Here is a 12,828-nt window from a genome sequence, read left to right on the forward strand (position 1 = left end):
AAGGAACATGGCAGACAGAATTCTTCTCTACAGGCTCTCTGGAGATGAAAAATACGAACCTCAAGTCAATAAAGTCTGTTGTTTACCCACTAGGAGCAGCTCTCACCCAGGAGCCAACATTCAGACAAGACTCCAGGGCTTTGAGGAACGTCTGCCCTAGCACTAAGCAGATCAACATCTGGGAGGGAACGGCTGTGCCTCTTGGCTTCCCTGGCAAAACCGCTTAAGAGAACCATCCACAGAGAAACGCTGTTTTCCTTTTTGCTGGGCTCAAAAGCTTAAGGGCTGGGTGAAAATCCAGGGCCCTGTGTAACCCACGGCTCAGGACTATTCAGAGACTGCACAGCAGTTCCTGGTGCAGACGAGGCCCCAGAGATGGGTTCCACCCATCTCAGAGAGACTTCCCCTGGAAAGCCTGCTACCTGACAGCAAGTAGAGAGGAGTGGGAGGGTCAGAGGGCTGCCTTCTCCCTAACTTACCGTCCAGACACCGGTTGTTGTACTTCTTATATGCGGTGATGGCATCGTCCTTCTTCACAAACACCACCTCTGCTACCCCAGGATGGACCAGTCGAGCTCGCTTGAGGGCCCCACACACACAGAAAAGTTCCTGCACACAAGAGGGGTTGGGATTAGGGAAGGATTTCTCACCGCCTGCCACTCACACACTCTGAAGGCCCTGGGGTGTGGTGGCTCCACTGCAGCTAAATATGCCCCTGTGCCTGAGACTGCAGGGAGGTTCCACGTTAGGTGGTGCTCTTGAGACATCCATAGGCCTCAACACAGCACCAGATGAAGTCAGCAGTGGGAAAGGGGCTGGGTTTACAAGCCTTGGATCACCTGGGATCTCCCAGCAAGCCACCACCAAAGTCTTCAGTGCCCACCTCAACAGGGATAAAATAGTTATGAAAATTTTCTCAGAGAGCCCTGTCATGAGAATACATGTATACAAAGAAAGACAGCTGCTAACATGTCACCTGAGAATCTGTTAGAAATACAAATTCTGAAGTTCTACTCAGAGTCCTGGTTTGGCTGGATTGAAGGGTTTCCCTAGACATAAGACTTTGAGTGATAAAACCAGGAGAGTCCCTAGCAAAACTGGGACAGTTGGTCACTCTAAGTCAGACCTGAGTTTGATCCCCCAGGCTTTGCTTCCTATCTGTTATGCGACATCTAGCAAGTTACTTAACTTCTCTAAGCCTGTTTCCTCTTCTGAAAATAAAAAGAACTAGCTTACTTTCGAGGGTTGCTGGAAAGCTCAACAGAGATCATTTTTAAGCAGTGCTTTGCACACATCATTGACTCCAATCTCCACCCCATTTTACAGACAAGACAATTAAGGCCAGAGAGGGAGCAGAATGTGAAGACAGACAGAGCCTGACTAGCACTCACGCCATTTCTTCACCTGCAACTGCCTTCACAAGGTTGCTGTGAGGGCCAAAAGAAGGTTTATGAAAAGGTCCTTGACATGATTTGTTTTTACTGGTAAATATCAAAACAAGACGTCCCTCTGCACCTGCGGGAGACTGGCTCCAGAACCACTCACAGATACTAAAATCTGTGGATGCTCAAGTCCCTGCTATAAAATGCTGTAGTATTTACGTATAACCTATGCACACTGTCCACTATACTTTAAATCATCTCTAGATTACTTACAATACCAATGTAAATGCTATATAAATAGTTGTTATACTGTATTTCTAAAATTTGTATTATTTCCCATTATACTGTTATTTTTAAAAATTTGAATATTTTCATTCAGTGGTTGGCTAAATCTGCAGATGCAGAACCAACAGATATGAAGGGCCAACTATAAATAGTAGGTGTAATTCCAATTTCATTTCCATTGTCCTTTTAACATTGCCTATTTGGGTAGAAGAGGAGAGAGGATGATTATTACTGGCAATCTCCCCTGAGCGCTGATCATGACTGGTGTTCAATTTTCCACCATTATATATCTCCCAGGAGTCTGCCTAAAGTGACTGGCACATAGCAAGTACTCAATAAATGGCAGTCGTTATTACGCTTATAAACAGTTTTAATTCCTTTTTTTGAGACAGAGTCTCACTCTGTCACCTAGGCGGGAGAGCAATGGTGTGAAGTGATTCTCCTGCCTCAGCCTCCCGAGTAGCTGGGACTACGGGCACGCACCACCATGCCTGGCTAATTTTTCTATTTTTAGTAGAGATGGGGTTTCGCCGTGTTGGCCAAGCTGGTCTCGAACTCCTGACCTCAGGTGATCCACCAGCCTCGGCCTCACAAAGTGCTGGGATTACAGATGTGAGCCACTGCACCCAGCAATCAGCTTTAATTCTTAATGCCTTGTCAAGTATTACACAAAACAAGCTACAATTTCCATCCTCACGTGCACCATTCACAGCACTGTCGCTGTAAAGGAGAAGGGCGTATGAGGGACCCATTTCACAGCATGTGTGTGTTTCATAATTAAGATTTAACCTAGGCCGGGTGCAGTGGCTCAAGCCTGTAATCCCAGCACTTTGGGAGGCTGAGACGGGCAGATCACGAGGTCAGGAGATCGAGACCATCCTGGCTAACATGGTGAAACCCCGTCTCTACTAAAAAAATACAAAAAACTAGCCGGGCGAGGTGGCGGGCGCCTGTAGTCCCAGCTACTCGGGAGGCTGAGGCAGGAGAATGGCATAAACCCGGGAGGCGGAGCTTGCAGTGAGCTGAGATCCGGCCACTGCACTCCAGCCCGGGCGACAAAGCGAGACTCTGTCTCCAAAAAAAAAAAAAAAAAAGGTTTAACCTCAGCTGGGCTGGGCACAGTGGCTCACACCTTTAATACCAGCACTTTGGGAGGCCAAGGCAGGCAGATTATAAGGTCAGGAGTTCAAGACCAGCATAGCCTACATGGTGAAACCCCATCTCTACTGAAAAATACAAAAATTAGCTGGGTGTGGTGGCACGCGCCTGTAATCCCAGCTACCAGGGAGGCTGAGGCATGAGAATTGCTTGAACCCAGGAGGCGGAAGTTGCAGTGAGCCAGGATTGCACCACTGCACCCCAGCCTGTGCCACAGAGCAAGACTCGTCTCAAAAAACAAACAAAAAAACAAAACAAAACAAAACAAACCCAAGGCGGGCAGATCATTTGAGGTCAGGAGTTCGAGACCACCCTGGCCAACATGGTGAAACCCTGTCTCTACTAAAAATACAAAAATTAGCCAGGTGTAGTGGCAGGTGCCTCTAATCCCAGTTACTCCGGAGGCTGAGGCAGGAAAATTGCTTGAGCCTGGGAGGCAGAGGTTGCAGTGAGCCGAGATCACGCCATTATACTCTAGCTTAGGTGACAGTGAGACTCTATCTCAAAAACAAAACAAAACAAAACAAAACGAAACAAAAAGATTTTAACAAATGTAGTGACCAGTGCAGTCTGTTAGTCTGGGACTCAACTGCAGGGAGAGGCTGGATTCTCCAACTGTATTCATTTTGTGATCTGACAGTTCAAAGGATGCCTGGATTTCTAAACTAATGGCTCCCTTGGCTGCCTGAATGAAAATGATGTTGAAAAAAGGTCCTAGCTGCATCCAGAACCCCACTCACAGGCACTTGACAGGTTTTGCCCATGACTGCCATGGGTGGGACAGGATGGACCAGGAAGGTGGATACCACCAGTCCATCGCACCTCTTTCACTTTGGAATCATCTTGTAAAACCTCCAAAGGACATAGAACGTTCCAAAGACTCACAGGAAAACACAACTACTGGATATCACCCAGTGGGACTAAAGGATCCCATTTAGGACCCATTACATCACAGATATCCCCTGACTCTGACATTCAGGCCAGGCACCTGGCCTTGGTTAGAAGCTGCGCAGAAGAGTGAAGCAGCTGGGCTGACTGCTACTGTTTGAAAGGCCCGATTCCAGGGGTGGCCCTTGGCTGGCATCTGGGAACTCGGATCTCAGGAGGGCTCCTGCCACCCCACAGTTCACTGTGCCTGGACTGTGCAAACAACATGGTTTCTACTCAACAGCTGCTTTTCTTCTGGGAGTCTGGAATTTTGGTACATGCTACACAAAGAATGCCAAAGTGACCAGTCCCCAGTAAAACCTTTGGGCACCGAGTCTTTAATGAACTTCCCTGGTGTCACATGTGTTGTCACAACTTGCTGCGAGTGGCACCCAGCATCCTGTGCAACTCTGCTGGGAGGGGCCTCTGGAGGCTTGTGCCTGGTTTCCCCCCAGCTTCACCCCATGAACCATTTGCTCTGCATCCTTTTGCTGTCATTAGTCTCAGCCCTGAGCGTGACTATATGCTGAGTCTGGTGAGTCCTAGCAGTCATCAAACCTGAGGGTGGGTCTTAAGAGACATTTGCCACAGAGGCGGTTTGAGATTTAAATGTTTGGTAGGTCACAGTACTTACAACAATGTCCTCCTCCGTGACCCGAGGGTGCAGATTATTCACAGTCATCTTGGTGCCTTCCAATGGGCTGAGAACGGGCTGTCACAGACAAAAGCGTTACCAGAAGCTGGATAGCTGATGAGCATTCCCACAACAGAAATTCCTCCAGGCACATGGCTAGGAAGGCCCAGAGGAAAGCTCCATGGAGAGTTACCACAACTGGGCCCCCTGAACTTCAGTGTCCACTACACCCCCCACCACTCTATGCTAAAAGCATGGACCCTTTTCCATCTCCCAAATACGCAAGCCTCTCAGGCCCTGAGCCTCTACCTGGAAGGCTGCTCATGCTTCCAGACCCACTCAGCTAAAAGAGCCCTTTTTCCCAGATTTCCCAAATGGAGATGCTCTGTCCTCAGCACTCCTAACAGCTTTCTTCTGGGAGAGTCTAACATATCACCAGATACCGTAACCTCTCAGCAGGTCTACTGTCCCCAGCAGCCTGCAAGGTCTTCGAGAGTAAGAGTCCCTAGGTCTTGGTTTGCTCATCTGTAGAATGGGGGTGGCAATGCCCGCCTCACAAAGGCGTTGTGGGGACACAATGAGATACATATAAGCATACAGCCCTCCTGACCCCAACTGCTGTGGTCACCACCATCACCTCACCTCAGCAGGTGGCAGCTCTTTGGGGGGTTCTTCCTTGTTCACCAGTGTCCGGGACATGTTGGTCAAGGCTTTTGTTCGAACAGAGGAAGGGAGAGCAGGAGCTGTGTATGCGTCATTCTGAACCACTTTGGTAAGAGGGAGGGCCTTGGACATGGAAAGCTTGGAACTACTTAGCCCAGCCTAAACAAAGAGACAGAAAAGAATCTGAGAAGCCAGACCTGGAATGTTCTGAAGAAGCCCCAAGGGGCTGACAACTTGCTGAGAGCATGAACCCTCTACGCCTCCCAGCTCTCCAATTCTATTAGAGGTCTGGAGCCAAAAAAGCTGCCGGCTGCCAGTGATATCCCATAGTGAAGGGGCAGGGGGAGAAAAAAACACACGGCCTGAGCGCGCACTCACAGAAGCCACTCTCCACAGTGCTAGAAGCTCTTGGCAGGAAGCTTCCATACAGCCCTGACCTGGAAAATTACCTAAGAGCCACAGACTCACCCATACCACTTAGACTTTCTAAAAATTCTACAATAATGAGGCTGGTCAGAAGGCCAAAAGCTTGGCCGGGCATAGTGGATCACACCTGTCATCCCAGCAGTTTGGGAGGCTGCGGTGAGAGGATTGCTTGAGGCCAGAAGTTCAAGACCAACCTGGGCAACACAGTGAAACCTCATCTCTACAAAAAATGTAAAAGAGCCGCTATGCCTATGGAGTAGCCATTATTTTATTCCTTTGTTTTCTTTTTTTTTTTTTTTGAGACGGAGTCTCGCTGTGTCACCCAGGCTGGAGTGCAGTGGCCGGATCTCAGCTCACTGCAAGCTCCGCCTCCCGGGTTTTTACGCCATTCTCCTGCCTCAGCCTCCCGAGTAGCCGGGACTACAGGTGCCCGCCACCTCGCCCGGCTAGTTTTTTTGTATTTTTTAGTAGAGACGGGGTTTCACCGTGTTAGCCAGGATGGTCTCGAACTCCTGACCTCGTGATCCGCCCGTCTCGGCCTCCCAAAGTGCTGGGATTACAGGCTTGAGCCACCGCGCCCGGCCTATTCCTTTGTTTTCTTAATAAAGCTGAAAAATTAAAAGGCCAAAAGGTTGAGGCCAAGTTCATTCCCAGATATGCTTCTATCACAGTGTGCTGATCACCACACTTAAGAAGGCCCAGAACTCAGCCTTTTGGTTCCTCTTCTGGCCATCCAGAGGAACCACACACAGCCTTGGCCTCATCAGCTCCTGGAGAGTCAGGGACACACGGGCATTCGGCAGCGCAGATCACCAAAAATAGCCCCTCCCATCTCGATATGGTCCGTTGGAAACAAAACTCCCCTGTATTGTGTCTGAGGAAAAGGGCGCATAAAGCAGAAGCGACGGGAGCCCTGCTGATTTAGGGCAGTGTTTAAAGGCACTGACCCAGGGAGAAGGGAGGAACGCAGCAGCCAGAAAGGCAGATCAGAGAATGGGCAGGGGCAATTCACCACGCTTCTCCAAGTCTGGGAGAAGCAGCGTCACCCCAGGCTGGATTCCACATTCCTCAGGCGGCTTTCTGAGTCTCCAGAGCCAGGACAGCACAGTGACTACACACAGGGCCCTGAGAACCAGACTGCTCAGGCTCCATTCCTAGATCCACTGCTTCTTATCAGCTGGGTGATGTTGAACAGGCTTATTTTACCTCTCCATGCCTGCTTCCTCATCCATAAACGAGGGTAATCAACAGTACCCATCTCACAGGGTACAAAACGCATTAGTATAAATATGGCATTTATTCAATTAGGGTATCAAATAGGGATAGAGACTCACTGAGCAAGGTGATAGTTCCCTTGATAGCAGACTTGAGCAGTCTAATTACTGGAAAGGCCTGGTCCCTTTGTAAAGAAACAAACTGGCATCATTCAGCTTCACGACGTATCTCTCTTTTTTTTTTTTTTTTTTTTTTGACACGGAGTCTCACCCTGTCACCCAGGCTGGAGTGCAGTGGTGCAATCTTGGCTCACTGCAACCTCCATCTCAGGGTTCAAACAATTCTCCTGCCTCAGCCTCCCGAGTAGCTGGGATTACAGGCACGCGGCACCATGTCCAGCTAATTTTTGTATTTTTAGTAGAGACAGCATTTCACCATGTTGCCAGGCTGGTCTCGAACTCCTGACCTCGGGTAATCTGCCCACCTCGGCCTCCCAAAGTGCTCGGATTACAGGCGTGAGCCACCGCGCACAGCCAGCTTCATGTTTCTCTCTTTTTTTTTTTTTCCAGATGGAGTCTCGCTCTGCCACCCAGGCTGGAGTGCTGTGGCGTGATATCGGCTCACTGCAAGCTCTGCCTCCCAGGTTCACGCCCTTCTCCTGCCTCAGCCTTCCGAGTAGCTGGGACTACAGGTGCCCACCACCATGCCCGGATAATTTTTTTGTGTTTTTTAGTAGAGACGGGGTTTCATCGTGTTAGCCAGGATGGTCTTGGTCTCCTGACCTTGTGATCTGCCCACCTCTGCCTCCCAAAGTGCTGGGATTACATGCGTGAGCCACTGCGCTCGGCCCATGTTTCTCTTAATTACTAACCAGGAGTCTGGTCCACATACTCGAGACAGTAACCAAAACTGAGTCTTTGAGCTTCTGAAGGAAAAACAAAAGAGGTGTCTGCCATAAGGACCCACCTGGGCAGCCCACTGGCCTCCCTGTCTGACACTTGGCTGTACTACTGAACTGAGCAGCATGGACCTCCCTGATGCTCCCAGATGCTGTTTTCTTTCCTTCTCTGCATGATGTCTGATCAACACTCTAGCCCAGCAAGCTTTCCCTGCATGCAGGCTGCACCTGGCAGAGCCCACAGATCAGGTGAGATGTATTCCTGCTAATGTCAACCAAGGGAATCCAGACTCCAAGAGCAGCGCCCGAGCTGCTGACCATAGAGGGTCACAGAGCATGCAGAATGACCAGCCACCAAGGAAAGAACACAGACTCCCCACTGTGGGATCACTCACATTTTCCCTATAGTGTCTCAAACACAGCACCTGGGAGCTGCAGCCCTGCACTTCACTTGCTGTTGGACCTTGAACAAATCAGGAGGCACCCCAGTGTCTCAGCATTTATAAAACTAAGGGGTTGGACTAACTCCAGCTCTGAAAATCTTACGGTCCAAAGGAAGAAATATTTCTGCATTGAAAGGCTCTATTCACACGGGGCGCAGTGGCTCACCCTGTAATCCCAGTACTTTGGGAGGCTGAGGCAGGCAGATCACTTGAGGTCAGGAGTTCCAGACCAGCCTGGCCAACATGGTGAAACCTCATCTCTACTAAAAATACAAAAATTAGCTGGGCGTGGTAGCAGGCACTTGTAATCCCAGCTACTAGGGAGGCTGAGGCAGGAGAATAGCTTGAACCTGGGAGGCGGAGGTTGCAGTGAGCTGAGATTGTGCCACTGCACTCCAGCAGCCTTGGGGACAAGAGCAAGACTTCGTCCCAAAAAAACAAAAAAAAAAACAACAACAAAAAAAAACAGGCTCTATTCACCACAACCTCTCCCACCTGTCTGATCAGACATGCAGCGTAAGAAAACATGAAATGCCATACCATGTGGTGAAGAAAGCCGCCGGAGGCTGCAAACTTCATCTGTTTAGTAGGAACGGAAGCTATACCATCATCATCTTCATCCAGGTCATATAAATTCTGAGAATATAACATAAAGAAATATAAGCAAATGTGGCATGTGTGCCCTCAACAGACATCTAGAACAGGCATGGCAAGGAAATGGCTGCTGGAGAGAGAAAGGGACCAAAGTAGAAGTGGGCACAGGGGTGATGGTGCCTGGAAAGACTGGGGCACAAGTCCTGACAGGCGAACTCCCTGTCAACAAGGGCCCAGTGAAAGTCCTACAACTTCCAGATACATCAGAAGTCCCTTTTCCCAGTGGGCAGTATCTACGAAGAGTTCCTAAAATGTTCCTTTATATCCTTTGGCTTGGAAAGTCCATCCTTGTTAATATGACCTACAGAAATAAACCCAAACCCTAGTAAGAACTTTATCTACAAAGATGTTCATAGCAGAAGGATTTCTAACAGTGAAAATGACAGGAAAATGGTTTAAATAAAACTGGAATGCCAACTATATGGATTTTGTAATTACTAAAACGTTTACAGTAAATGTGAAATGTCGCAGAAAAATGCTTGAGTTACAAAGTGAAAAAAGAATGATAGAAAAGTGGATAAGAATATAACCATGGCTGGGCGCAGTGGCTCACGCCTGTAATCCCAGCACTTTGGGAGGCCGAGGAGAGCGGATCACGAGGTCAGCAGATCAAGACCATCCTGGCTAACACGGTGAAACCCCGTCTCTACTAAAAATTAAAAAAAAAAAATTAGCCAGGCGCGGTGGTGGGCACCTGTAGTCCCAGCTACTAAGGAGGCTGAGGCATGGTGTGAACCTGTGAGGCGGAGCTTGCAGTGAGCCGAGATGGCGCCACTGCACTCTAGCCTGGGTGACAGAGCGAGACTCAGCCTCAAAAAAAAAAAAAAAAAAAAGAAAGAAAAGAACCACAACCACAACTATGAGTTAAGTAAAAAACAGACTGGGGCTGGGCACGGTGGCTCACACCTGTAATCCCAGCACTTTGGGAGGCCAAGGCAGGCAGATTACCTGAGGTCAGGAGTTTGAGACCAGCCTGACCAACATGGAGAAACCCCATCTCTACTAAAAATACAAAATCAGCCAGGCGTGGTGGCGCATGCCTGGAATCCCACCTACTTGGGAGGCAGAGGCAGGAGAATCACTCGAACCCGGGAGGCCTGTAGGTTGTGGTGAGCTGAGATTGTGCCACTGTACTCCAGCCTGGGCAACAAGAGCGAAACTCCGTCTCAAAAAAACAAAAAACAAAAAAACAGGCTGGGCATGGTGGCTCACACCTGTGCCTGTAACCCCAGCACTTTGGGAGGCCGAGGCAGGAGGATCGACTGAACCCAGGAGTTGGAGACCAGCCTGGGCAACATGGCAAGACTCTATCTCTACAAAAATTAGCCAGATGTGGTGGTATGCACCTGTGATCCCAGCTACTCAGGAGGCTGAGGTGGGAGGATCATTTGAGCCCAGAAAGTCAAGGCTGCAGTGAGCCATGACTGCACCACTGCACTCCACCCTGGGGGACAGAGTGAGACCCTGTCTCTAAAAAAAAAAAAAAAAAAAGCGGGGGGTGGGGGGCCATGTAAGGAACTATGGCAAAATTTCAACAGTGATTGGCTTTGGATAATAGGAACTTGAGGGACTTTTTGGCAAGTTTTCTATATTAAGCACATAGAACTTTTATTTTAAAAAAAATTAACAACAACAACAAAAATTTTATTAGCCTCTCTGCCCCCTATGCCTCCCTTCCTCTATTAAGAATCTATTAAGAAGTCGCTTTTTGGCTGGGTGCGGTGGCTTATGCCTGTAATCCCAGCACTTTGGGAAGCTGAGGTGGGCGGATCACAAGGTCAAGAGATTGAGACCAGCCTGGCGAACACTGTGAAACCCCATCTCTACTAAAAATACAAAAATTAGTGGGGTGTGGTGGTGCACGCCTGTAGTCCCAGATACTCAGGAGGCTGAGGCAGGAGGATCAATTGAACCCGGGAGGCAGAGGTTGTAGTGAGCCGAGATTACGCCACTGCACTCCAGCCTGGCAACAGAGCGAGACTCCGTCTCAAAAAAAAAAAAAAAAAAAGAAGTTTCTTCTTTAAATTGCAAAAAGTTCACTGTAACCCTGCCTCCAGTACTATCAACTGGGAACCTTGGGAGCAAGCCTCAGTTCATGCACCCAAGTAGGCCTCATTAAAAAACATGTGCACGCCTACATGTTCACTATGTACACACACACTCTCTCTCTCACTCACTCTACCTGTTTGGCCTGGTGGTTATTGACAACATTGATTCTCATTCCAGCAGGATGGGGATGAAGTGGTGCCATGGCTTTCTGCTGTGGAACCTGGAAACACTCAGTGGTCAGAATTCACCCCACAGGGTCCACATGCATTCTCTAGAAGGAGGGGGTTACTGAACTTGATACATGGTGCGCATGCAGCTTTGGTCTTTGGTAAAAGGCACTACAGAGGGCCTTATCCCCCACAGTAGGAAGTAAAAGAATCATCATCAACCCAGAGACCACATGGTAATGCACATGTAGGGCTTAACGGACTTGGCTCAGTAAATGTTTGCTGTGGCCGCTGCTGTTCCTATTACCACAGCTGCTATGAAGGTTAAACGACATTGTTTCCTTTCCCTCTGTGGTGGCGGCTGTGAAGGGTGGCCAGTGCCCTGGACTCAGGGCAAATCCCACTGGGCCTGGGGGTGGAGTGAGGACTGTAAGATCATGTATGTTAAGTGCTTGCCACATGGCATGTGCTCAATAAATCTTTTGTCCTTTCCTCTCTCTTCCACCAGTATCTCACTTGGGAAAGTCACTAAATTTCTATGGGCCTCCTCTTTCTTTTGTACAGAACTGAGATAATACCCTTCCTTCCTTGTATAGTTCCTTGGCTATAACGTACTTAAAGCCTCTGTAAGGAGCAAAGTGCTATACCAACACTTGAGAGATAGTAGTTTTGCCCAATCACTCCTGGCACCTTGCCTCTAAATCTACCTTTGTTACTAGCTTTCTGGGAATTCATGACAAAAGCCACAACTTACCTGGATGGTTTTGGTGAGTTTCAGAGCAGGGGTCACTGTCCCAATAGGTGGGTTTATGAAGGCAGCAGGGGAACTCCTCTTCAAGCTAATCTTCTCCCGGGCATCAGTGACCTGGCGGGGCTTCTGGGGCGCCGTGGTCTGCTGCTTGCGAGAGTTCAACATCTCTCTGGCATCCTGCACTTTCCCTTTGATCCGAAATCGGGCATCTTTCTGCAAAAGCTTCTCCCGGGCATCCTTGACTCCCAGTTTGAGCCGGGCATCTGAGAGGCCAATCTTTTGCCGGGCATCAAATCTCTGCTGGAAGGTGGCTGTGCGTGTTGACTGGCTGAGAAGGCCTTGCTGGATCCCAACTCGAGATCGGACACCTCCAACCCCCGGTCTGGCATTAAGCCTGTAAATACAAATTGCAATCAATATTAAGTGGATCTGGATATCAACAGCAGTCTATGAAAGTGGAACTGTGGTAACACTGGGGACAGAGGAGGTCCTGGAGAATCAGAAAGCAGTTCCTTGCCTGTGCCTGAGTAAATAATTATGCTTACATGATGACTCCTTTCCTGGTTTCATGATGGCTTTTAACTTTGCATTTTAAGCAAAATTAAGAGGGAGGGGCTGGCAAGTTTTATCACTAGCTAAGACTGTTTCGCTTCCTAGACCACCTGTCTTGAGACACCAACATGGACAATAACTTCCCAACAATGCCAGTCAAATAAAATAAACATCCACCAAACATAATCCCACTCATCTGAAGAGTAACTTTAGTTTCCAAGGCCCATCCCCATCCATGTTCTCACTCAGCCCTCTCAGCACCCTGAGAAGTACTTACTATGCCCACTTCACAGTCGGAGAAGTAGGTTTGGAGAGGCTCAATGACTAACAAAGAGTGTCTTTAAGGAAGGCAGACACCATCTACTGGGCTAGGACCAAGAGAGCAAACATGTGGGTCTGGCTTAGAGCTAGAGGAAAACAGAAAACACAAAGACTTGGTAGGAAAGAAACATAAAGTTGCAATAGCAAAAATATCAAATACAGAAACCACTGAAATTGGAAATGATGGGTTCAGGGTTCACTGTTTGAGTAATGGGTACACTAGAAGCCTAATCCTCATTTGTATGCAATATAATCCATGGAACAAACATGTACATGCACTTCCTGAATTTAAAATAAAATATA

General features: G+C 48.5%; 1 protein-coding gene across 2 annotated transcripts in view; it reads right to left on the reverse strand.

Moving 5' to 3' along the window:
• LOC105464344 (DNA polymerase delta interacting protein 3) overlaps positions 1-12,828 on the reverse strand; it is a 31,580-nt gene that overhangs the window by 6,834 nt on the left and 11,918 nt on the right. Inside the window, exons 2-7 of one of the 2 annotated variants that reach the window (XM_011712157.2) lie at positions 11,656-12,046; positions 10,868-10,954; positions 8,572-8,667; positions 5,029-5,208; positions 4,387-4,464; positions 480-609 (exon numbers count right to left, since the gene is read on the reverse strand). In XM_011712157.2, the coding sequence (XP_011710459.2) occupies positions 480-609; positions 4,387-4,464; positions 5,029-5,208; positions 8,572-8,667; positions 10,868-10,954; positions 11,656-12,046 (962 nt within the window). The remainder of the gene's footprint in view (positions 1-479; positions 610-4,386; positions 4,465-5,028; positions 5,209-8,571; positions 8,668-10,867; positions 10,955-11,655; positions 12,047-12,828) is intronic. The other variant, XM_011712156.2, reaches the window with a different exon arrangement.

The sequence above is a fragment of the Macaca nemestrina genome, chromosome 15 (genome assembly GCF_043159975.1).
Source record: "Macaca nemestrina isolate mMacNem1 chromosome 15, mMacNem.hap1, whole genome shotgun sequence".
Classification (NCBI taxonomy): Eukaryota; Metazoa; Chordata; class Mammalia; order Primates; family Cercopithecidae; genus Macaca; species Macaca nemestrina.